The sequence below is a fragment of the Callithrix jacchus genome, chromosome 2 (genome assembly GCF_049354715.1).
Source record: "Callithrix jacchus isolate 240 chromosome 2, calJac240_pri, whole genome shotgun sequence".
In the NCBI taxonomy this organism is placed as follows: domain Eukaryota; kingdom Metazoa; phylum Chordata; class Mammalia; order Primates; family Cebidae; genus Callithrix; species Callithrix jacchus.
The window spans coordinates 139618383-139643850 of record NC_133503.1 but is presented as its reverse complement, the minus strand read 5'-3'; the positions used below and the strand labels follow the sequence as shown (position 1 = coordinate 139643850).

The 25468-nt window shown below is 39.2% G+C and overlaps 1 protein-coding gene across 14 annotated transcripts in view; it reads left to right on the top strand.

Annotated features, from left to right (window-relative positions):
- The window catches only part of BDP1 (BDP1 general transcription factor IIIB subunit), a 131228-nt gene that overhangs the window by 102371 nt on the left and 3389 nt on the right, over window positions 1–25468 (top strand). For 5 of the 14 annotated variants that reach the window (XM_054252201.2, XM_078365374.1, XM_078365373.1 and 2 more), the window contains 11 exons: window positions 65–157; window positions 2865–3093; window positions 3519–3676; window positions 7429–7579; window positions 7786–7966; window positions 11366–11429; window positions 12525–12711; window positions 14434–14638; window positions 18815–18854; window positions 21917–22169; window positions 24479–24725. In XM_054252201.2, coding sequence (XP_054108176.2) covers window positions 65–157; window positions 2865–3093; window positions 3519–3676; window positions 7429–7579; window positions 7786–7966; window positions 11366–11429; window positions 12525–12711; window positions 14434–14638; window positions 18815–18854; window positions 21917–22169; window positions 24479–24725 — 1808 coding nt within the window. Of the gene's footprint in view, window positions 1–64; window positions 158–2864; window positions 3094–3518; window positions 3677–7428; window positions 7580–7785; window positions 7967–11365; window positions 11430–12524; window positions 12712–13612; window positions 13726–14433; window positions 14639–18814; window positions 18855–21916; window positions 22170–24478; window positions 24726–24973; window positions 25095–25468 lie in introns of those variants that run through there. The other 9 variants (XM_078365371.1, XM_017969870.4, XR_013532285.1 and 6 more) reach the window with 8 other exon arrangements.

The window sequence follows — 25468 nt, the reverse complement described above, 5'->3', positions numbered from 1 at the left end:
TTTTTAAGTAAACAGATTCCCAGATTTGTTCTTCTGTTTTAATGTTGATGTATTTCCTCACAAGGTACCAATGATGGAAGCACTGAAGCTGCAATAACTTTACTTACAATGGGAGATCTAGTATTGCAGTCAGAGATCAGTACTGAACAGGATGATGGTAAGAATGAAAGCTAAGTCCTACCAAAAATAGAAACTTCTAATATCTAACTTTTAGGAAATTATACCCACATTTAGTAGTAACCTTTTTACATTTGAAGTTGTCTTCATTTTGTTCTTCCATAAAAGGTGATATGTGTGTATTGATTCACCTGTTATTTTACTACCGTTTAGGTGGAGCGACAGCTCATTCTAGATTGTGCACTTGGTTTATTAAGAATAATTTGTATTCATGGAATAGTTGCTCTAGTGAATACTACCTTTACCATCATGAACATGATTGGTTAACTGAGCTCATTGATCACTGATCACTTTATACATGTGTCTTATAACAAAGGAGTTGCTGCTTGGGATGGCGTTCACAATTAGATGACAAATACAGCACAAAGACAATAGAACTCATTGAAATAATTTTAAAATAATTTAAACTGTTCTCAGTCTGGACAGAGCCAAAAGATATGTCAACCAAGATTTTTAATTTATCAGACTGAAATCACAGACAAGTAATAAATCTTTACTATCTCAGTTTTTTTTTTTTTTTTTTTTTTTTGAGATGGAGTCTCAGTCTGTCACTCAGGCTGGAATGCAGTGGTGCAATCTACTCACTGCAACCTCTGCCTCTGGGGTTCAAGTGATTCTCCTGCCTTAGCCTCCTGAGTAGCTAGGATTATAGATGTGCACCACCACAGCCAGCTAATTTTTGTATTTTTAGTAGAGACGGGGTTTTACCATCTTGGTCAGGCTGGTCTTTTATTCCTCACTTCGTGATCCGCCCGCCTCAGCCTCCCAAATTGCTGGGATTACAGGCATGAGCCACTGTGCCTGACCAATCTCAGTGTCTTTTAACTGCATGAAATGAATAAGTATACTATTCCTGGTAATTATTTTGCCTGGTTATGAGTAGTCTACCATTCATTCATTCATTTGAGGTGGAGTTTCGCTCTTGTTGCCCAGGCTGGAGTGCAGTGGCACGATCTCGGTTCTTTGTAACCTCTGCCTCCCAGGTTCAAGCAATTCTCCTGTCTCAGCGTCTTGAGTAGTTGGGATTACAGGTGCCATCTACCATGCCCAGCTAATTTTGTATTTTTAATAGAGATGGGGTTTCACTATCTTGGCCAGGCTGGTCTTGAACTCCTGACCTTAGGTGATCCACCCGCCTTGGCCTCCCAAACTGCTGGTATTACAGGTGTGAGCCACTGCACCCAGCCTCCATTCATTTTAAGTATTAGACTTTTGGGCTGAACACAGCAGCTCATGCCTGTAATCTCAGCACTTTGGGAGGCTGAGGCTGGCGATTGCTTGATCTCAGAAGTTTAAGACCAGCTCAAGCAACATGGTGGTACCCCGTCTCTACAAAAAAATACAGAAAATGAGAGCCAGGCATGGTGGTGCACACCTGTAGTCCCAGCTGCTTGGGAAGCTAGGTGGGAGGATCGCTTGAGTTCAGGAGGTCGAGGCTGCAGTGAGCTGAGATCATGCCACTGCACTCCAGCCTGGGCAACAAAATAAGACCCTGTCTTAAAAATAGATAAATACATATTAGACTTTTAGGCTTGGAAACATATATACTAGGAAAATCTCTGGTTTGTGTTTTGTGTGGGGCTCCTTTCTTAGTAGGAGAGTATTGCAGTGGAGCCTGTCAAAAATGTATAGAACATAAAGTATATATAGAACATAAAGGTTTGCCATGTGCGGTGGCTCACGACTGTAATCCCAGCACTTTGGGAGGCCGAGGCGGGTGGACCACGAGGTCAAGAGATCGAGACCATCCTAGTTAACATGGTGAAACCCCGTCTCTACTAAAAATACAAAAAATTAGCTGGGCATGGTGGCACATGACTGTAATCTTAGCTACTCAGGAGGCTGAGGTAGGAGAATTGCTTGAACCCAGGAGGCGGAGGTTGCGGTGAGCCGAGATCGCGCCATTGCACTCTAGCCTGGGTAACAAGAGCGGAACATAAAGATTTTAAAAATTACCGTCCTTCTTCCCTTCCTTCCTGCCTTCCTCCCCCCCCCACCAAAAAAAAAAAAAAAAAAAGATTTTAAAAATTGTAAATGATGGAAGTGCTATCTAACTTGAAATCTGTCTGAGATTATATAATTACTGAAAGTAACAAAAAGACTCATTTTTACTTAAAATTGAATAAAATTTTAGTCTATAAGGATTATTAAGCTCGGCCGGGCGTGGTGGCTCGCGCCTATAATCCCAGCACTTTGGGATGCAAGGCGGGTGGATCACGAAGTCGGGAGTTCTAGACCAGCCTGGCCAATATGGTGAAACCCTGTCTTTACTAAAAATACAAAAATTAGTTGGGTATGGTGGTGCACGCCTGTAGTCGCAGCCACTTGGGAGGCTGAGGCAGGTAAATCACTTTAACCCAAGAGGCAGAGGTTGCAGTGAGCTGAGATTATGACATTGCATTCCAGCCTGGGCAGCAGAGTGAGACTCTGTCTAAAAAAAAAAGGGAATTATTAAGCTCATAATAGGTCAAATCCCTGGCCTGAAATAGGAGAGAATAAATTTAAATTTATAGCCAACAAGAGCAAATTTTTATTATATTTATATGTTTTTTTATCTTTTTCTATTGCTGCTGCACAGATAAAGCAAACTTTAATAATACAGAATTTTAGTTACTAAATATTGAGGAATTTATTTTGAGCATCTATAATTTGGTTTGTTTTAATTTTGTTTTTTTTCTTTTCTTCAGTAGGAGTATGCATACTTCCTCATGTTCATTCAAAGGATAAAAGCCATATTCCTTTTAGCCTAGAAAATGTAAATCACAGAATTGTTCATGAATGTCAGGAGCTTTCTTCACCTGTCATTACTACATCTCTTCCATCATTTGAAGAAGACAAGATTGTGTTGGAGGAGCAAAGTTCCAGAAAAGAAATTAGTTTAATGGAGAACCTAAAGGAGAATGCTACACCAACCAGGTTTATTTTAGTATTCAACTAATATGTATTACTAAAACCACCGTCAAATTAGTTAATAGCTTTGAGTAATGCTTGTAAATGTAAAGTAGGCAATGCTGATTTCTTACTCTTTAAAGATTGACTGACTGATTTTAGGTTAATGGTTTGCATATTTAAATTATAGTAGTGAATGCTGTTTGTCTTTGAAGCGTTAATGAAATAGTTTTATGTAAACGGTCTGTTTTACAAATACAGACTAAATTCTCTTCTCAAGACCTCTATTAAAGTTACTACATTGTAATTTTAGTATTAATGCATGAACACTTGTAGACAATGTGGCACCTAAGAGGTCGGTCATTCACTCTTATCAGTGCTAGACAGATGGTATTAACGTGAAAGAGCAATATCTAACATAATTCATAAATTTCTCTATCTTCTTTTTTTAGGAATACAACTTCTAAAGTGACCAGTAATTCGAGATTAAGTAGATTTGCCAAGCCTAAACCACATCTTGAGAAGATTTTAGGGACCAACAGGTTAGACGATTATCAGGAAGTTTCCAGTTTGTGTGTAACCAAAGGGGAAGAACTGGAAGCTCAAAGAGGTAAATTTTATTATTATTATTATTATTTTTAATATATATATTTTATTGCACTTTAGGTTCTGGGGTACATGTGAAGAACATGCAGAATTGTTGCATAGGTACATACATAGCAATGTGGTTTGCTGTCTCCATCCCCATCACCTATATCTGGCATTTCTCCCCATGTTATTCCTCCCCAACTCCCTACCCCTCACTGTCCCTCCCCTAGTCCCCCACAGCAGACCTCAGTGTGTGATGCTCCCCTCCCTGTGTCCATGTGTTCTCATTGTTCAAAACCCGCCTATGAGTGAGATCGTGTGGTGTTTGATTTTCTGTTCTTATGTCAGTTTGCTGAGAATGTTGGTTTCCAGGTTCATCCATGTCCCTACAAAGGACACGAACTCATCATTTTTTATGGCTGCATAGTGTTCCGTGGTGTATATGTGCCACATTTTCCCTGTCTGGTCTGTCATCGATGGGCATTTGGGTTGGTTCCAAGTCTTCGCTATTGTAAATAGTGCCGCAATGAACATACATGTGCATGTGTCTTTATAACAGAACAGTTTATAATCCTTTGGCTATATACCCAGTACTGGGATTGCTGGGTCAAATGGAATTTCAATTTCTAGGTCCTTGAGGAATCACCACACTGTCTTCCACAGTGATTGCACTAATTTACACTTGCACCAACAGTGTAAAAGTGTTCCTATTTCTCCACATCCTCTCTAGCATCTGTTGTCTCCTGATTTTTTAATGATCGCCATTCTAACTGGTGTGAGATAGAATCTCAAAGTAGTTTTGATTTGCATTTCTCTAATGAGCATCACTCTAATGAGTGATGATGAGCATTTTTTTATATTTTTGTTGGCCTCACATATATCTTCTTTTGAAAAGTGTGTTCATATTTTTCACTCACTTTTGAATAGGTTTGTTTGTTTGTTTGTTTTCTTATAAATTTCTTTTAGTTCTTTATAGATTCTGGATATTAGCCCTTTGTCAGATGGGTAGATTGCAAAAATTTTTTCCCATTCCGTAGGTTGCTGATTCATTCTAATGATTGTTTCTTTTGCTATGCAGAAGCTCTGGAGTTTAATTAGATCCCATTTGTCTATTTTGGCTTTTGTTGTCAATGCTTTTGGTGTTTCAGTCGTGAAGTCCTTGCCTATGTCCTGAATGGTTTTACCTAGGTTTTCTTCTAGAGTTTTTATGGTGTTAGGTCTTATGTTTAAGTCTTTAATCTATCTGGAGTTAATTTTAGTGTAAGATGTCAGGAAGGGGTCCAGTTTCTGCTTTCTGCACATGGCTAGCCAGTTTTCCCAACACCATTTATGAAACAGGGAATCCTTTCCCCATTGCTTGTTTTTGTGAGGTTTGTCAAAGATCAGATGGTTATAGATGTGTGGTGTTGCCTCTGAGGCCTCTGTTCTGTTCCATTGATCTATATCTCTGTTTCGGTACTAGTACCATGCTATTTTGATTACTGTAGCCTTGTAGTATAGTTTGAAGTCAGGTAGCATGATGCCTCCAGCTTTGTTCTTTTTGCTTAGAATTGTCTTGGCTATGTGGGCTCTCTGTTGGTTCTGTATGAAGTTTAAGGTGGTTTTTTCCAGTTTTGTGAAGAGGGTCGTAGGTAGCTTGATGAGGATAGTGTTAAATCTATAAATTACTTTGGACAGTATGGCCATTTTCACAATATTTATTCTTCCTAACCATGAGCTTGGAATGGTTTTCAAAGAGGTAAATTTTATTCTCTTATAAATTGCAAAATCATTTTGACACAAGAAATTACATTAACATTTCAAATAAATATTTGGTCATTAAATTGTTTTAACTTACTATAAAATAGTTTCAAATTAAAAAGTAAGATGAGCTGTAAAATAAATATCCATACATCTACCAAGTGGTTTTACTAATTAGTACCATTTTGCTATGTTTGTTTGATCAATTTTTTTGTCTTTTTATTCTCTCTCTCTCTCTTTCATTGACCCTTGAACTAGGGGAACTGACCTCCCCATTCAGTCAGAAATGTGTGTATAGGCTGGGTGCAATGGCTCACACCTGTAATTTCAGCACTTTGGGAGGCCAAGGTGGGAGGATGGCTTGAGCCTAGGAGTTCAAGGCCAGTCTGGGCAGCATAGACCCTGTCTCTTATGAATTGAAAAAATGTATTTATGTATAACTTTTGACTCCCCAAAAACGTACATACTAATGGCTTACCACTGACCTGAAGCCTTATTGATATGATAGTTAACACATATTTTGTATTTTATATATATCATATACTATATTCTTATGATGAAATAGGTTAGAGAAATTTTTTTTTATTTTCTTTTTTCTGGTTTTTCAACTGACATCCTTGAGCCATAGAGAAAAGAAAATGTTTTTAAGAAAATCAGGCTGGGGCTGGACACAGTGGCTCATGCCTATAATCTCAGCACTTTGGGAGGCCAAGGCAGGCAGCTCAATTTAAACTAGCCTGGGCTGAGCAACAAGGCAGAATCCCATCTCTACAAACGTAAAAAATTAGCCGGGCATGGTGGCGCATCCCTGTAGTCCTAGCTACTCGGGAGTCTGAGGTGGGAGTATCACCTGAGCCCAGGGAGGTTGAGGTTGCAATGAACTGTGATCATGCCACTGTACTCTGGCCTGGGTAACAGAGTGAGATTCCATCTCCAAAAAAGAAAAGAGAAAATCATGCTAGGTATGGTGGAGGTACACACCTGAAATCCTAGCTGTTTGGGAGGCAGAGGCAGGAAGATCACATAAGCCGAGGAGTTTTGAGACCAGCTTGGGCAATATAGGGAGACCTTGTCTCTACAAAATAATTTTTAAAAGTTAGCCAGATGTGGTGGCACATACCTGTGGTTCCAACTACTTGGAGGTTTGAGCTTGCAAGATGAAGGGTGTCGTAAGTTATGATCATGCCACTGCACTCCAGCCTGGGCGACAGAGCAAGATCCTGTCTCAAAAAAATATAAAAGGAAGAAAATTATACGGAAGAGAAAATATATTTTCAGTACTGCATTGTATTTATCAGTATCGAAAGTTTATGTCATCTGTTTACAAGATGAAACATCTGCCTGAAATGGTGGGCAACCATAACTGCAGGTGTAATATATATTCAGCAATTCAGCTTTTTCTTCAAATGTTACAACTTCTCTCTGCTTCTTGGGAGCACTTCCAGCATCATTAATGGTACTTTGGATGCACATGGTGTTATTCATGGTATCACAGTAAACATATATTTAGTGTTGCACTGAACGTATATTTAGTGTTGCACTAAACATGATACAAAATACTTAAGAACCATGAAGGATCACCTTTTCTAAAACCTTTCTCAACATGTAGGCTCAAGTTACCTCTTCTATATGGAAGACTTTTTTTCCCCGTTTGTGATATTATTCTTTGCAGTGCAGCTCCTTCCCCAAGACTTCCTCTAAAGTGAAACTAGGCAAACCTCCGTGTACCCACCTCTAAGCCCCTTTTGTGTGTGAGTTTCTAATTATTGATGCTAGTACCATAAAGTAAAGATACAATTGTGGCAGCCTGAAGTGAAATATTTGCAGAGCAGGATTTATTAATCATCTTTTTTACTATTCAAAAATCTGTTAGTCAGAACTTTCTGCCATGTTTATAAGCCTGATTTGTGGATTAAGAGAAGTTTGGAAGAGTCACTTTATAGGGATCTTCCTTTTAAGATGAAATATGTTTCTAATATAGGGATTTTAGCTGTATTATTTTGGTCTATATCTTAAGTGTGCTTTTTGTTTAAGAAACAGAGAAAAATGCTTCCAAAGCAACAGAATTGGAAGATAAAAACCTTGGACCAGTTACAACAGCAGAGAATAATGAGCAGAGCAAATTGGCGTTTGTACCTGGTATCAAAGGGACCAGTATTCCTCAAGAAGTAAACCTAACTGAAAGGTAAAAGAGGGAAGAGATTCTGAGATTCACTTTATGTTGTTTCAGTTGTAGCCCTTAAGTTGTGGCTGTAAGCATTTGAAAAAGAAGTTTTGTTGCATTAAATATGTTTTAAAAGTTTGAAAACCATTGAATTATATGATCTTTTACACACCTAGCTCTAAAAATGATTTGCCTGATTTCAAATGACATACCAAACTCTCTTTCAGAAATGAAAATCAAGACGAGAGTTCTCAAGAGGTTCACATGTTGTCAGTTGCTCCAATTGCTTCCTCTGAGACAGGGCCCCGCACACTTGGTTTGGATAGGGGTCTTGGTGAAAATTCTGTTGAAGAGCCCCAGATAAAGGACTCTAAAGGAGACAGTGTACTTACACTTCCTGTGCCAGAGGTAAAAGAATGTACAATATAATAAGGGATAGCAAGGTATTTTCCTCCATTAAAAATAATAAGGCATAATTTACATATAATAAATTTCACGTCTTTTATTTTCATTTTTTATTTGTTTTAATTAACATTCTGTTGCCCAGGCTGGAGTGGAGTGGTATGATCTCAGCTCACTGCAGCCTCTGCCTTCCACGTTCAGGAGATTATCCTGCCTCAGCCTCCCAAGTAGCTCGGACTACAGGCATGCACCACCATAGCCAGCTGGGTTTTGTTTTTTTAGTAGAGATAGGTTTCGCCTTAATGGCCAGGCTGATCTTAAACTCCTGGCTTCAAGTGATCCTCCTGCCTTGGCCTCCCAAAGTGCTAGGATTACAGGCGTGAGCCACTGCAACCAGGTAACTTTACCCTTTTTAGTGTGTAATTCTTCAGGTTTTTATAAGTGTATGCAGTCATATAACCAATACGTGAACAGTTCAATAAAAAGTTCCCCAGGTGAGAGAAGTCTTGGACTTGAAGAACATGCATACATTATCCAGTTAAAGGGAAAGGAACATGTGTAAAGAACGGGTGTGGACTGGGTCAGTGGCTCACACCTATTAATGTCTTTTAAAAAAAAAAAAAAGCCAGGCATGCTGGCATGTGCCTGTAGCCCCAGCTACTCAGCAGTCTGACGTGGGAGGATCACTTCAACCTGGGAGGTAGAGGCTGCAGTGAGCCATGGTTGCCATACACACTCCAGGCTGGGAGACAGAGTGAGATCCTGTCTCCAAAAACAAACCAGTATGAAACAGCACGATTCATGTGAGGGGAATATTAATGAAGAAAGTGATTAGAGATGAAGTTAGGTAGCCTGCAGACAGATCATAAAAGGATTTTTATTACTTGCTAAGGAGTTTGGTTACATCTAAAGTTACAAGATTCCTCACCCCACCCTGACTTTTTATTTTGAAATAATTTTAAACTTAGAGAAAAGTTACAAAAATCTTAGAGTTCTCCTATACACTTCACTTTGATTCATTAATTGTTAATACTTTGCCTCATTTGTGTTTTTACTCTGTCTTGCTCTCCATCTGTATAGATAGATACTTGGCTTAGTGGGCTGGCTCATGCCTGTAATCCCAGAACTTTGGGAAGCTGAGGTGGCAGATCACCTGAGGTCAGGAGTTCAAGAACAGCCTGGCAAGCAAGGTGAAACTCCGTCTCTACAAAAATACAAAAATTAGCCAGGTGTGGTGGCATGCACTTGTTTACCCAGCTACTCGGGAGGCTGAGGTGTGAGGATTGCTTGCAACCAGGAGATGGAGGTTGCAGTGAGCCCTGATTGCGCCATTACACTCCAGCCTTGGGCAACAGAGCAAGACTCTGTCTCAAAAATAAATAAATAAATAAAATGGAATCATTTGAAAGTAAGTTGAGCCCATAAATACCTCATCTTGTATCTAATAAGGACAAGAAAGTTCTCTTACAGAGACAGGACAGTACTGTTGTCACACTCAATATTACTGCACTGTTTAACATTGTCTCAACAATATGTAATACACAGTTTCCATTCCAGTTTCTCTAGTTGTCCCAATCATGTCTATTATAGCTTTTTTCTTTTCTTTTTGAAACAGAGTCTTACTCTGTCACCCAGGCTAGAGTGCAGTGGCACAATCTTGGCTCACTGCAACCTCCGTCTCTCAGGTTCAAGTGATTCTCATGCCTCAGCCTTCCAAGTAGCTGGGATTAAAGCTGTGCACCATCACACCTGACTAATTTGTTTGTATAATAGAAACAAATATATAGTAGAGATGGGGTTTCACCATGTTGGCCAGGCTGGTCTTGAGCTTCTGGCCTCAAATGATCTGCACACCTCAGCCTCTCAAAATGGTGGGATTACAGGTGTGAGCCACCGCAACTGGCCAGCTTCTTTTTTTCTTAAATTCAAGGTCTAATTGGAGCTCTCACATTGCATTGATTATTATTTCTCCTTATTTTTTTTAAATCTAGAGTGCTTGTTCCGTCTTTTTCTTCACAAAAGAGAAGAAACAAGAGAAGTTTAGACCAGTCTAGGCTGGTCTACAGAATAGATTTCTTATTTTAAATTGCTTCCTCATTACTAGATTCAACTTAAATATTTTAGGGCAAGATTACTATATAGGTAATGACATATTCTTCCATTTACATCACATCAGGAGATACATAATGTCATTTTGTCCCATTATTGGTGATGCTCACTGATCACTTGGCTAGAATGGTACCTGCCAGATTTCTTCATTACAATGGCATCTTTTTTACTCTGTATTAGTAATTTGTCAGATGAGACCAACCCAGCAAGCTGTCACCCTATAGTTTTAATATCCATTGATAATTCTTGCCTTAATCAATTATTGACATTGTTTGTTGCAAAATGAAAGTTTTAAGTTTTTTTTGTTGTTGTTTTTTTGAGATGGAGCCTCGCTCTGTCACCCAGAATGGAGTGCAGCGGTGCAATCTCAGCTCACTGCAACCTCTGCCTCCCTGGTTCAAGTGATTCTCTTGCCTCAGCCTCCCGAGTAGCTGGTACTAGAGACGTGTGCCACCATGCCCAGCTAATGTTTATATTTTTAGTAGAGATGGGGTTTCACTGTGTTGGCCAGGATGGTCTTGATCTCTTGACCTCATGATCTGCTCGCCTTGGCCTCGCCAAGTGCTGGGATTACAGGCATGAGCCATCGTGCCCAGCCAAGTTTTAAGATTTTAAGCAGTAGAAGCCAGGCCTGGTGTCTTACACCTGTAATTCCAGCACTTTGGGAGGCCCAGATGGGTGGATCACTTAAGCCTAGGAGTTGGGCAACATGGCAAAACCTCATCTCATCACCCCCAAAATGCAAAAAAATTAGCCAGATGTGGTGGCGTGCACCTGTACTCCCCACTACTCAAGAGGCTGAGGTGGGAGGATTGCTAGAGCACAGGAGGCTGAGGTTGTAGTGAGCTGAGAGATTTTAAGCAGTGGAGAATTACAGTCAGGATTGTATTTTAGAAAAACAGTGTTTGCAGTTTTTTGGAAAACAGATTGGAGGTTACCATACTGGATGCAGGGAAAGCAGTTTGGCTCCATTCATGTGTCACCGACTAATAGTACAATGGCTGGTGTGATGAGAGTAGAGAAAAAATTGTGTGGTTTGAGTCTTCCTATCCTGTCACTTCAAAAATCATTTTATAAAATGCACATATTTCACAATTTAGTTAGGATTCCTTGTATTTATATTAATTTAGATGAGTCAGAAGTTTGTTGGAACAGTCTAAAGCTTCAAACACTTGAAAACCGTATATGGTTAGATGTTGTTGAGTTAATCGCTTCAGTATATTCATATTGACAGGAAAACTTTTCAAATCTAAGATTTGGCCAACTTCACTCTTTCATTTTAATTTTTTATGGCAGTATACACCAACGAGTATTCCAGAAGTCCAACAAGAGAATGTAATCAATCCTCAAGACCTAACAGGTATGATAATATGCTTCAGTGACATGTCATAGAACCTAATTGTATGATTTTTACCCCTTATTTAACTATGGAAAAACACAAAACAGTTTTATTTTAGTCTATGCTGGCCTTGAATTTAAAAACTTTTATAAAAACACTTTGAAGTATTTTTTGTATCAGTTTTGTTTCTTAGAGACATAAATCTTCTCCATAGTATCTCATCTTTATACTTTATGAAATTACTTCTTGGGCCAGGCATGGTGGCTCACTCCTGTAATCCCAGCACTTTGGGAGGCTGAGGTGGGCAGATACTTGAGGCCAGGAGTTTGAGACCACCCTGGCCAACATGGCAAAACTCCATACTACTAAAAACTCCACCTCTACTAAAAATACAAAAACTAGCCAGGTGTGGTGGCGCACACCTGTAATCCCAGCTACTTGGGAGGCTGAGGCACAATACTGTGCAGGCATAAAAAAAGAAGAGTTTATGTCCTTTGTAGGGACATGGTTGAACCTGGAAACCAGTATTCTCAGCAAACTGACACAAGAACAGAAAATGAAACACCGCATGTTCTCACTCATAGGCGGGTGTTGAACAATGAGAACACATGGATACAGGGAGGGGAGCATCACACACTGGGGTCTGTTGGAGGGAACTAGGGGAGGGACAACGGAATGTGGGGAGGTTGGGGAGGAATAACATGGGGAGAAATGCCAGATATAGGTGATGGGGTGGAAGGCAGCAAACCACACTGCCATGTGTGTACCTATGCAACAATCTTACATGTTCTTCACATGTACCCCAAAACCTAAAATGCAATTAAAAAAAAATCACTTGAACCCAGGGGGCAGAGGTTGCAGTGAGCTGAGATTGTGCCACTGCACTCCAACCTGGGCAACAAAGTGAGACTCTTGTCTCCTTTAAAAAAAAAAAAAAAAAAAAAAAAAAGAAGGAAATGACTTCTGCTTTAGGCTGGTGGGGGGTTTTGGGTGGGGAGCATTTATTTAGTCTTAATAAGTTGTCCTGATACTGTCTTTTTAGAAATGAGATGAATTAATGATATTCTGTTGTTTCAGAGTTGAACTTTTTGATTACTAACTTTTAAACTTTGATAGTGAATCTAGTTGCTAATATATCTCAAGATGGAGAAGATGAACAAGCATTTATTTTAACTCTGGTGGAAATCCCAACCAATGCAGTAGAAGAATTTACTGATGCCGCTGCACAGTTAATGCCAAACCCTTTACTGCCAGCTCCCATATTGGTCAAATCAGTGACTACTGAAGAAAGGGGTGATGTGAGGTAATGAACGAGTGAAACTGTTTTTGCTAGGAGGAAAAGTGATTTATTTATTAAGTAGTATTGGTTGAACAAACCATTCACCAATATTAGTTGTTGTTGTTTTAGAGATTAGTATGTATGTGGTAAGTTAGAGAAGAAATGTAATGTGGTAGATTTTTTTATCTGATAAAGATGCCATTTAAATATTCCATATATTAGTTTTGTATGAAACTTGTTTATTATTTTAAGTTACTTTGAAAGCTAAAAAAATTAATAGTCTGGATCATAAAATGCTACCTGTTAAAAGTGTGGTTACTTTGTATAGATGCATACATATGAAACTGTGAAATACACATTCACAGAAAGTTGTGAAAATAATACAGTGGTAATGGTAAAATAGATTTTTTTATGTAATATAAAAATATATGTGGTGTGTGTGTGTGTGTATTTTTTTTAAGAGACTTGCCTTTGGTGGCCAGCCTAGAGTGTAAGGGGCCATCATAGTACACTGCATTCTGAAACTTGTGGGCTCAAGATATTCTCCTAGCTGGGCATGGTGGCTCATGCCTGTTATCCCAGTGTTTTGGGAGGCCGAGGTGGGCAGATCACCTGAGGTCAGGAGTTGAAGACCAGCCTGGCCAACATAGTGAAGTCCCATCTCTACTACAAATGCAAAATTTAGCTGGACATGCTGGCATGCACCTGTAATCCCACCTACTCGGGAGGTTGAAGCAAGAACCACTTGAACCCGGAAGGTGGAGGTTGCAGTGAGCCGAGATTGTGCCACTGCACTCCAGCCTGGGCAATAGAGTGAGGAAAAAAAAAAAAGAGCTCTTCCTGCCTCAGCCTTTCAAGTAGCTTTTCAGTTATAGGTGCACACCACTGTGCTTGGCTAATTTTTTAAAAATTATTTTTTTTGCAGAGGTGCAGTCCTGCTCTGGTACCTGGACTGGTCTGGAACTCTTGGCCTTATGCATTCCTCCCACCTTGGTCTCCCAAAGTGCTGAGATTATAGTCATGAGCCACTGTGCCTGGGTATTCTTGATATTCTTATTTTAATTCTTTATTTGGAAGTGTTAAGTTGTATCTTAACCACCATTAATTAAGATAATTGTGTATCATGTAACATTAGAAATTGAAGCCTTTTACCTTTTTTGGAGGGGGACAGAGAGGGGAGACAGTCTCACTCTTGCCCAGGCTAGAGTGCAGGGGCAGGATCTTAGCTCACTGCAACTTCCACCTCCCAAGTTCAAGCGATTCTTGAGGCAAAGCCTCCCAAGTAGCTGGGACTATAGGTGCATGCCACCACACCTGGCTAATTTTTTGTATTTTTAGTAGAGACAGGGTTTCACCATGTTGATTAGGCTGGTCTCAAACTCCTGACCTCAGGTAATTCACCCACCTTGGCCTCCCAAAGTGCTGGGATTCAGTTGTGAGCCACTGCGCCTGGACTAGATTAAAAGTTTAACTTTACAATCAGGGAAAATATTATTAAATATTCAGATTTAATTCAGTATTGTGGAATTTAAGTTATGACCCTTTAAGTATGAATGGAGCCCAGAACTGTTAATAGCATTTTGATGGCCATGGCCATGTATCTGTTAGTTAGTTTGGAGTTTTTTGGAATTTTCATTGGAATACCCCAGCCTTTAACTTTATTATTGGAAGGATTTCTAGGATCATGAAATAAAAATTACATAACTTCTAATTCAGAGATTTAGTATGTATTTCTTTTCTATGCAGTATTTGTTTACCAACAACTTCAGTTGGTCAGGATGCCATGGGTTTATCTATTACTGGAAGAGGTGATTCTAAAAAGCCTTCTGATAATTTGGATCTTGTATCCAGGAAGAGATTTCATTGCAGGCTTGATGAAAATGACCACATTCCTCCTGCCAAAAAATGTTTTCTCACTTTCAGAGATGATTGCCAAGAATATACTTCTGAGGTAAGATAGAATCGTTAAGTAAATAATAGATGGCCATATTGCAACAGATCTGTTTCTATTTTTTCCTCTACTTTCTTTAAACTTTTAGATATATGTAAAGATAGTTCTGACACTTACCATGAGTTATTCAAGTAAAACTGGTTTTGGATTATCACTTTTAACCAATGGTAGATGAAAATTGATGGACAGTAATCAAGAAATTTATTCCCAGCTCTGTGTTGGTGGCTAAAAATAAGACAAAAAGCATTATATATGTCTAGATCTGTCTTGGCTCTACCACCTAGTAGTTGTAGCACCTTAGGCAAGATACTTCACCTCTCTCTCTCTGACCAGGTTTCCTAATGTATAAAATGATAATATTAGTATCATCATCATCATGCTTGAAGCCACCCATTGCTTTTAGGACTAAACCCACAGCTTGCTGATTTTTCTCTCTTCATTTTGTGCCAGCTTCTGCCTCACTTTCTGGCCACACTGGCCATCTTTCAATTCCTTAAATGTCCCAGGGTATGTCATTTGATGCCCCTTCTGTATGAAACATTCCCTTGAAAAACATACAGACTTCTTTAGTTCAGTCATCATTGCCTCAGGGAAGTCTGGCCAGACCATGCAGATTCAATCACCAGCCACTATGGTGTAGGTTTCCTAGTACCCTCTATTTTTGTACTCATCTAGTACTTATCAGTAATTTGTAATTACACTGTGGAAAAGTCCACTTAAAATCCATGTTCTCAAAGAGAAAGTTAAAAACCAATAGTTCTTGAGTAATAGTTGACAGAGAGCAAGTGTACTTTTATATATTTGGTAAGTAAAAAAAATGGTATATCCCAGAGGTTTATAGTTTCTCTTGTAAGATTGAACATCTTTTCATATGCTAAGAGCCATGTGTATTTCCTTTTCTGTGAACCGACTTTTTTTTTAAACCCAGTTTTCAGTGAGATTATTGATCTTTTTCTTATAGAACTGGAAGAACTCTGTTATATATGTGTGTGGTAATGAGGTGAGAATCTTTTTTCCCAGTTTGTCATTTGTCTCTTGATTCTACTTTCTTTCTTGTTTTCTCATGCAGAAGTTTTGGATTAACTTTCTTTTTTTGTTTTGTTTTGTTTTTCTGAGACGGAGTTTTGCTGTTGTTACCCAGACTGGAGTGCAATGGCACAATCTTGGCTCACCGCAACCTCCGCCTTCTGGGTTCAAGCAATTCTCCTGCCTCAGCCTCCCGAGTAGCTGGGACTACACCACCATGCCTAGCTAATTTTTGTATTTTTAGTAGAGACAGGGTTTCATCTTGTTGACCAGGATGGTCTCGATCTCTTGACTTCATGATCCACCCACCTCGGCCTCCCAAAGTGCTGGGATTATAGGCGTGAGCCACTGTGCCCGGCCTGGATTAACTTTCTAGATGAACATTTCCAGACATATTAAAAGATAGAGTGGGTATAATGTGCCCCCATGTACCAGTTTCAGTAATTTGTCAGCACTCCGTGCAGACATTTTTTTGTTTTGTTTTAAAAGTATCTTTAATGACAGGAACAAAAGATTATGGCATTTTACTAACTATAAAACTAGGTCACCAGATTTTGATATGCCATTTAAAAATGATAGCTATATAGTGGTGTGATTATGTAAGAAAAATATAATGTCTATTGGGCTTATTTTTGATTTTTGTATTTTGAGATGGAGTCTTGCTCTGTAGCCCAGGCAGGAGTGCAGTGGTGAGATCTCAGGTCACTGCAACCTCTGCCTCCTGTGTCCCAGTTGTCAAACAATTCTACCTCAGCCTCCCAAGTAGCTGGGATTACAGGCACAAGCCACCATGCCCAGCTAATTTTTGTGTTTTTTAGTAGAGACGGGGCTTCACCATGTTGGCCAGTCTGGTCTTGAACTCCTGACCTCAGGTGATCCGCCCGCCTCGGCCTCCCAAAGTGCTGGGATTACAGGCATGAGTCACCGCACCCGGCCACAATTTTTTAAAAATTGCATTTGCCATTTGAGTATCGTTTATCCGAAATGCTTAGAACCAGAAGTGTTTCCAATTTCAGATTTTTTTTTTAATTTTGGGATAATTACATTATACTTGTATTATACTTCCCAGTTCTGCATCCCAAACCTGAAAAGCTAAAATCTGAAATGCTTCAGTGAGCATTTCCTTTGAGTGTCTTGTCAGCACTCAAAAAGTGTACAATTATCGAGCATTTCAGATTTTCAGCTTTGGGATGCTCAGCCTGTACAAAATTCCAGAATGCACTCACCCTGTATTCAGATAGAAGACATTTTTTATTTTCTGTAATCAGATTTATCAGTCTTTTTGTGTATGGCTTCTGGAGACTATGTTATACACTGGAAGTCCTCTGAGACTTAAATTTTCTAGTTAATAATTGTTGATATTACTATTTTGAGAATTTGTTTTGGTATAAGGAATAAGGCCAAGTTAATTTTCCTTATATGACTTTCACCATTTACTGAGTAATTCATCTTGTTTTCACTGATAGGAAATTCTACTTTTATCAGTAAGATAGTAAATCTTCTGTTTTTTTTTTTTTTAATATATTCCTAAACTTCCTTTTCCTTTACAGTGATTCATCTATTTGTTCTGGGGTAGAATCATACTGTTTGAATTTGTAGCTTTATAATGCACTTTGGTGTCTTACAGGGATAGTGTCTCTCCCAAAACCATACAGTTTTCTTCTTTTTTCAAGTTTCTCCTCATTGCTTATATGTTCTAAAATTAATATGACTTTTAGAATTGACTTGTTTAGCTCGTTAAAAAAATTATATTGGTATTTATATTAGAATCATTAACTTGACAGATTAGAGAAAATCAACACTATAATTATAATATTGAATCTTCCTGTTCAAAAACATGGTATGTCTTTCCATTTGTTTAAGTCATGTTTTGTGTCTTTCTATTTTATGTTAAACTCTTCATCTAGATCTTACATATTTCTTATAGGTTATCCCTATGAGTTTTATCTTTTTTGTTGCCATTATCATTGAGTTCTTTTCTGTTTAGAGAGCTTACTGAGTTCCCTCATTGTATGCAGTAGCTTTTCAGTTGATTCTCTTGGGTTTTGTAGGTAAACAGACGTGTCATTTGCAAATATAAAATTCTTCTATATTTTTTTTCTGAGATGGAGTTTCACTCTTGTTGCCCAGGCTGGAATGCAATGACTCAATCTCGACTCATCACAACCTCTGCCTCCTGGGTTCAAGTGATCTCCTGCCTCAGCCTCCTGAGCAGCGTAGCTGGGATTACAAGCGTGAGCCACCATGTCCAGCTAATTTTTGTATTTTTAGTAGAGACGGAGTTTCTCCATGTTGGTAAGGCTGGTCTCGAACTTCCAACCTCAGGTGATCCGTCCTCTTCAGCCTCTCAAAGTGCTGGGATTACAGGTGTGAGCCACTGCGCCTGGCCAATTCTATAGTTCTAATTTTTTTCTTTTGTAATTATATTGGGTAATATAACTCAAAAATAATGTTAAAAAGTGGTCCCAGTAGTGCATATCTTTTTGTTATTTCTGATTTTATTTATTTTATTTTATTTTGAGATGGAGTTTCGCTGTTGTTACCCAGGCTGGAGTGCAATGGCGTGATCTCGGCTCACCGCAACCTCCGCCTCCTGGGTTCAGGCAATTCTCCTGCCTCAGCTTCCTGTATTTCTGACTTTAATAGGAGAACTTCCAGTGTATACTATGTAGGATGCTAGCTCTTAGATTGCAATAGTTATATTTTATAGTGTTAAGAGAATGTCTATTCCATTTTATAAGTTTTTTTTTCAAGAATGAATATTATTGGATGCCTTTTCTGTAAATACAGATGATTTTTCTCCTCAGAGCTGATGGTTTGTATTAGATTTCATGTCAGATCATCTCTGCATTCTTGAAACAAGTTCTACTTGATTGTGATGTCTTTTGAAGTGCTGCTTGTACTATTTCTTTCATACTTTTTGATATTGAGACTGATTATAAAAGGCATTTCGCAGCTTTCTCTCTTCCAGTGGGCTCTGGAACACTTTAAAATAGTAGCAATATTTTTGTCATAAATGTTTAGTAGAATTTCTGTTAGAGCATTTTGGGAGATACATGCTTTCTTTACTTAAAGAAAAAAGGAAATAAAATTAATTTCAGTTTTACTTGATAAATTTCTAATTTGTTTTTGTAAATTTTCTTAAAACAGGTGCACTCAAAGGAATTAACAAGTGTTGTTAAGGAAACAGGTAATTGAAATACATTTTAACATATTGTCTTTTCTGAACTCCTGATTATTTGGGATGTACCTTGTTCAAATGTGAGATTGAAGCTGAGTATTACTTTTCTCTAAGAGTAGTACTTTTATTATCAGCACTTCTTTCCTGCAAAAGCCTTGGATTTGGCAGTTTGGGAGGCAGAAGCAGCTCTTTTCATCTTGTCATCCGTTGAAGACTATGTGGCTACAAGGATTTTCTACATAAGCTCAACAACTACATTTTAGGAGTTAGCTGAGTAATGGGTTTTTTGTTTGTTTGTTTCCCTGAGATAGGATTTCACTCTGTCACCCAGGCTGGAGTGCACTGGCACAATCACAGCTCACTGCAGACTCCACCTCCCAGGCTCAAGTAATCCTCCAACCTCAGCCTCCTAACTAGCCAGGACTATAGGCATGCACCACTATGCCCAGCTAATTTTTGTATTTCTTGTAGAGACAGGGTTTTGCCGTGTTGCCCAGGCTGGTCTCGAATGTATTTTTTGTAGAGATGGGTTTTCACCACGTTGCCCAGGCTGGTCTTAAACTCCTGCAATCTGCCTCAAGCAATCTGCCTGCCTCAGCCTGCCAAAGTGCTGGGATTATAAGCATGAGCCACCACCCGTGGCCTATAATGGCATTCGTAGTAGGTTCTTTACCCTAAAAATTAGTTTAGTTTTAGAGATCTTTTCAGGCTTAAGACACCTATGGAGGCTGAAAAGATCTTAGAGTTTTATATTTTTATAGGAATCTAAAATTTCTGTGGGTTATTAAACCACTTAGGGTCTATTTCCCTCATAACTAAAGCCACCAGTCACATTTATCCTGTGTTTTGTACAATTCTTTATTTTTTGTTTATTTTATGACATTATTTCTCTTTTCTCTCAAACTTAGGCTTATCATTCACACCTATAGCCATTGCTTTACCAATACGTGGCACTCAAGAATAAAAAATGTTGCTGATGGCATCTTATAGAGTTACAAGATAGAAGAGTTTGAAAACTTATTGTGGTTCTGGTTCTTTAAAGACACTTTATAATGGGCCAGGCCTGGTGGCTCACGCCTGTAATCTCAGCAGCACTTTGGGAGGCTGAGGTGGGTGGATCACCTGAGGTCAGTAGTTCAAGACCAGAGTGGCCAAGAAGGCGTAATCCCATCTCTACTGAAAATACAAAAATTAGCCAGGCATGTTGGCAGGTGCCTGTAATCCCAGCTACTTGGGAGGCTGAGGCAGAAGAATTGCTTGAACCTGAGAGATGGAGATTGCAGCAAGCCGAGACCACACCATTGCACTCTAGCCTGGGCAACAGAGCAAGACTCTGTCTTAAAAACAAAAAAAACCACAATTGGCCAGGCGCAGTGGCTCACGCCTGTAATCCCAGCACTTTGGGAGGCGGAGGCAGGTGAATCACCTGAGGTCAGCAGTTTGAAACCAGCCTGGCCAACATGGCAAAACCGTGTCTCTACTAAAAATACAAAAATTAGCTAGGCGTTGTGGCAGGCAGCTGTAATCCCAGCTACTCAGGAGGCTGAGGCAGGAGAATTGCTTGAACCTGGGAGGCAGAGGTTGCAGTAAGCCCAGATCATGCCACTGCACTCCAGCCTGGGCGCCAAGAGTGATACTCCATCTAAAGAAAAAAACAACAACAATTCTACTTATAATGGGTTGAGTGCAGTGGCTCACACCTGTAATTGCAGTACTTTGGGAGGCAAAGATGGGCAGTCACTTGAGGTCAGGTGTTCAGGAGCAGCCTGGCCAACATGGTGAGACACCATCTCTACTAAAAATACAAAAATTAGGTAGGTATGGTGGCGTGCACCTCTACTCCCAGCTACTCGGGAGGCTGAAGCAGGAGAATCACTTGAACCTGGAAGGCAGAGGCTGCAGTGAGCCGAGATCATGCCACTGCACTCCAGCCTGGGCAATAGAGAGAGACTCTGTCTTTAAAAAAAAAAAAAAAAAGCCAAAAAAAAAAAAAACCAAGAAACCACTTATTATGTTAACACAATCTTAGACTTAATTGTCCCAACTTTGACTGTGAAACTGTAATATGGTTACAGTTTCCAACCTTGAGAGATGTTCTAAGATTGCTCCCATCCATCCGCTCTGCAACAAAAGCATTAAGCAAACTGCAATACAGTGAAGTATTAGTGAATTTGTTATGTGCTATCTTTAATTGGCTTGTTTCTTTTAGCAAGTATACTTATCAACTTAATTCTCCCTTCATAGAACTAAACACTTTGAGAACAAGGCGCTTTAGTTATTTTGTCCTAATTTTTGGCTACTTTGGCTTTTGTCTACTATTTAGTTAAGGAAAGAGAGCTCTTTAGCTAAACTTGAGCATTTGAGAGTCTGTAGGTTTTACTTTTCAGGAGACCACAGACACCCAAGTTACCACCTATATTTTGGATTGGTTTAGCTGCTTAATTTTAAGGAACCTTAGATATTTTAGAGAGTGATCACTTACCCGTTTTGATTACTGAAGAAATATTTCTGGGAGAAGATTTTCTAGGCCAAAATATATTGATACAACTATTTTGTTTTTGAGTGCAGATGCTGTTAGCATATCTTTTAACTAATTATAATATTCTTAATAATCTGAGCAACCACTAATTATAATTTAGCTTACTCTTATTAGAGTAGGTTTCTTTTCTTTTTTTTTTTGAGACGGAGTTTCGCTCTTTTTACCCAGGCTGGAGTGCAATGGCGCGATCTCGGCTCACCGCAACCTCCGCCTCCTGGGTTCAGGCAATTCTCCTGCCTCAGCCTCCTGAGTAGCTGGGATTACAGGCACACACCACCATGCCCAGCTAATTTTGTGTATTTTTAGTAGAGACGGGTTTCACCATGTTGACCAGGATGGTCTCGATCTCTTGACCTCGTGATCCACCCACCTCAGCCTCCCAAAGTGCTGGGATTACAGGTGTGAGCCACCACGCCTGGCCTAGAGTAGGTTTCTTATAGAATACCATGCATTTTTTTTTTTCAAATGCTGGGGTTACATGGAATGTATTAACTTCAGTATCCTTTCTTTCAACTTGCCCTCTCTTTTGAAGGGGAGTCTCCCAAGGGACAAGATATTTTTCCTACCTCAGGAAGCACACTGACAACTCCAGAACATCAAAAAGAGCAAGTTGAACCAGATTTTCAGAGTATAGTATCTAGATCTCCTGATAGATGCATAGAGAAGAATGTGCCTCAGTTACCTCAGAATGAAATGTTTGTGTCTGATAAGGAAGAAAGAACTGATGCTGCTCCTAAGTCTGAGCAAATGGATAAAACATCATCTTCAAAAGCCCCACTATCCAGGTATCATGAAAAAATCTTTAATAAATGTCTCTCTCTCTGTCGTAATGAATATAATCTATACAGAACAGATATCTGTATATATAAAGATTAGATCCAGTACTAAGGATGGTGTTTAATAAATGTTTTCCTCCATCAGTAAAGGAAGAAGGTTCAGCCAAGGAAATACAGTAATATTGCAGATACACAGTTTGTACACTAAGAACTTAAATTTAAGTGCCAGAACTTTTTTAGCTAGAAAACCTTTAGAATATTTTGTACACTTATTTTTTCAGATTGTCCATGGTTATTTTGATCATTACATACTTTACCATGTACAGTAGCTACTAATGCACATCTATATGGTATGAGACATAGGCTGATATCAGAAGTTGTTTTATTGAAGTCTCAAATAATGTGTCATTTTTCTCCCTTGTGGCAAACCAAAGAGGTAAACCATGGCTATCTCCCTATAAGAATAAGTGTTGGAATTTAAGCCCAAAGCCAACTTCTGTCCCATTTTCCTCATATTCTAGAAGCAATGGTTATCAGTAATTGGCTTGCCAGCAGCATCCAAAAGATGAATGTGGTATTGCTTAATTGAAGGATGTGGGGGAACATACACTGGTCTCCACTAAGGGGAAGGGGTAGGGGAAAGGACACATGTCACTTAAAAGACATAGTTGATAGATCCATTGTTTTTGTTATCTAAGTTATAGAAAATAAAGCTCAGCAGTGTCTTTTCTGGCCTTAGAGATGTGCTGAAAATAGAATGTGGCCCAAGTGGCACATGCCCATAATCCCAACTACTCAGGAGGCTGAGGCCGGAAGATCTCTCGAGGTCAGGAGTTTGAGGTTGCAGTGAGCTATGATTGTGCCTGTGCATAGCCACTATACTCCAGCCTGGGCGACATAGCCAGACCCATTTCTGAAAAAAGAAAAAAAAAATCAAATGAGGGAAACATCAATACAGTTTGGATTAAAACTGGTTAAGAAACTGTGTTCTAGAGCAGAGGTCAGCACGCTTTTTGTAGAATGGCATTTGTACATATTTTAGGCTTTGTGAGCCTTATGGTGTCTCTTAACTATTCACCTCAGCAGTTACAGCACAAAAACAACCATAGACGGCATGTAAACAGATGAGCATAGCTGTGTGCCAGTAGAACGTACTCACAGAATCAGGTTGGGGGCTGCACGTGGCCTGGAGAGCATGCTGTGCTGGCCACTGTTCCACAGCTTTGCCACTCAGTGTAGTCCTTGCACCAGCAGTATGGACATCATTTGAGAACTTGTTAAATGCAGGACTCAGGCCATACCCACTACCAACTGTCAGAATCTTCATTTTAATAAGATCCCCAGTGATTTTAATGTCCTTTTAAGCTTGGGAAGCACTGCTCTAGAGTAAGCCTTGACTTTTGTCACAAATATATATCATGGCATATGGGTATGAGTATGCCAATTTAGCATTAATGGAAAGAAGATGGTTTGGGGGGTTTTGTTTTGAATTCTTTTGTTTTGAGTCAGAGTCTCACTCTTGAGGTTTAATAAACATACTCCTCAGTAATGTAAAAGAAAGTTTTGGCCAAGGAATACAATAATATTTCAGATATACATTCTGTACAATGAGAGCTTAAATTTAAAGTGCTGAGACTTTGTCTATTTTAGATAGAAAACAGGCAAAGATTATTTGATGTTGCCTGACGTTCCCCAGGCTGGAATGCGGTGGTGGACCATAACACACTGTAACTTCTTTTTTTTTTTTTTTGAGACAGAGTCTTGTTCTGTCACCTAGGCTGGGATGCAATGGCCTGATCTTGGCTCACCACAACCTCCACTTCCCTGGTTCAGGCAATTCTCCTGCCTCAGCCTCCTGAGTAGCTAGGATTACAGGCAAGCACCACCACGCCCAGCTAATTTTTGTGTTTTTAGCAGACAGGATTTCACCATGTTGGTCAAGCTGATCTCGAACTCCTGACCTCATGATCTGCCTGCCTTGACTCCCAAAATGCTGGGATTACAGGTGTGAGCCCCCACGCCTAGCCGGCTCACTGTAACTTCTAATTCCTGGGCTCAAGTGATCGTCTCATCTCAGCTTCCTTTCTGAGTAGCTAGGACTACAGGCACGCGCCACCACACCTAGCTAGCTTTTCCGTTTTCTTTTGTTTGTTTGTTTTTTTATTAAACTAGAAACGGGGTCCTGCTAATTTTGTCCAGGCTGTTCTTGAGCTCTTGGCCTTAAGTGAGCCTCCCACCTTAGCCTCATGAAGTAGAAGCAGGTATTAAGAATGTGTCTTCCTGGATATTTTTGAATATCTTTACATTTGTATTTCTAGACCTGGCAGAAGACCCCTGGGATTTTTGTCTTTAATATGTTCAAAGAATAGTTTGGAGTCTGATGAACCTACTCAGTTTCATAATAAAAAACGGCTAAAGCCTCTTATACCTGCATTAAGGCAGAAATTTAAAAGATCCAATCCAGTCAATGAAAGCCAGAAAAAAAATGGAGAGTCCTCTGATCCACTTCCATCTCCAAGTGTTATTAATACTCAATCTGAGAATATTAGCAGTTCAGCAACTAAGGTATGTGATAACTACTATATTTTATTGTTTGTATGAGATAGGTTAGATATAAGACTCAACTAGGGAAAACATAGTAATTTGTTATTTTTATTTTATGTCAGAAATTATTTTAGAGCCCATCCTTCTCTCCGTCATATTCCTCTGTAATGGAAGAAGCAAAGTGTTGAGTCAGGAAGTTGCAGTTAGGTTAGGACAGAGCCATTGAACTAACCATAAATAGACACTTAATAGCCATTCCTTTAATCCAGAGACCCTTCTGATTTGTGGAAGCAAAAGAAAGCAGTGCTGACACCCACAAGAATTTAAGGAACTATAAAGCTAGAATTTGTTCACATGTTTCATTTCTATGTCTCCTGAAGCTGTCCAATGGCAAGTACTGGGATGGAAAAAATTGTAAACCTGTATCAAAGACTGTAAAAGTATTGGGGTGCCTTAAGATCTTAACAAAGAAAAGGCTGGTGAACGTTTATTGAATAGCATGAGCCTTTGAAGGGGGTACTTTTGTAATTAACAATTTAACCTTTTTTTTAAAGATTTCATATTATTTGCTAGAATTGTTTTCTGAGACCAGGATTTTATCAGTCTTGCTTGTCATTGCCAAAGTAGTGGGTTTTTGTTTGTTTGTTTGTTTTTGAGACATGGTTTTTTTGTTTTTTGTTGTTTTTTTTTTGAGACAGAATCTCACTTGCTCTGTTACCCAGGCTGTAGTGAGTACAATGGCATGATTTTGGCTCAGTGCAACC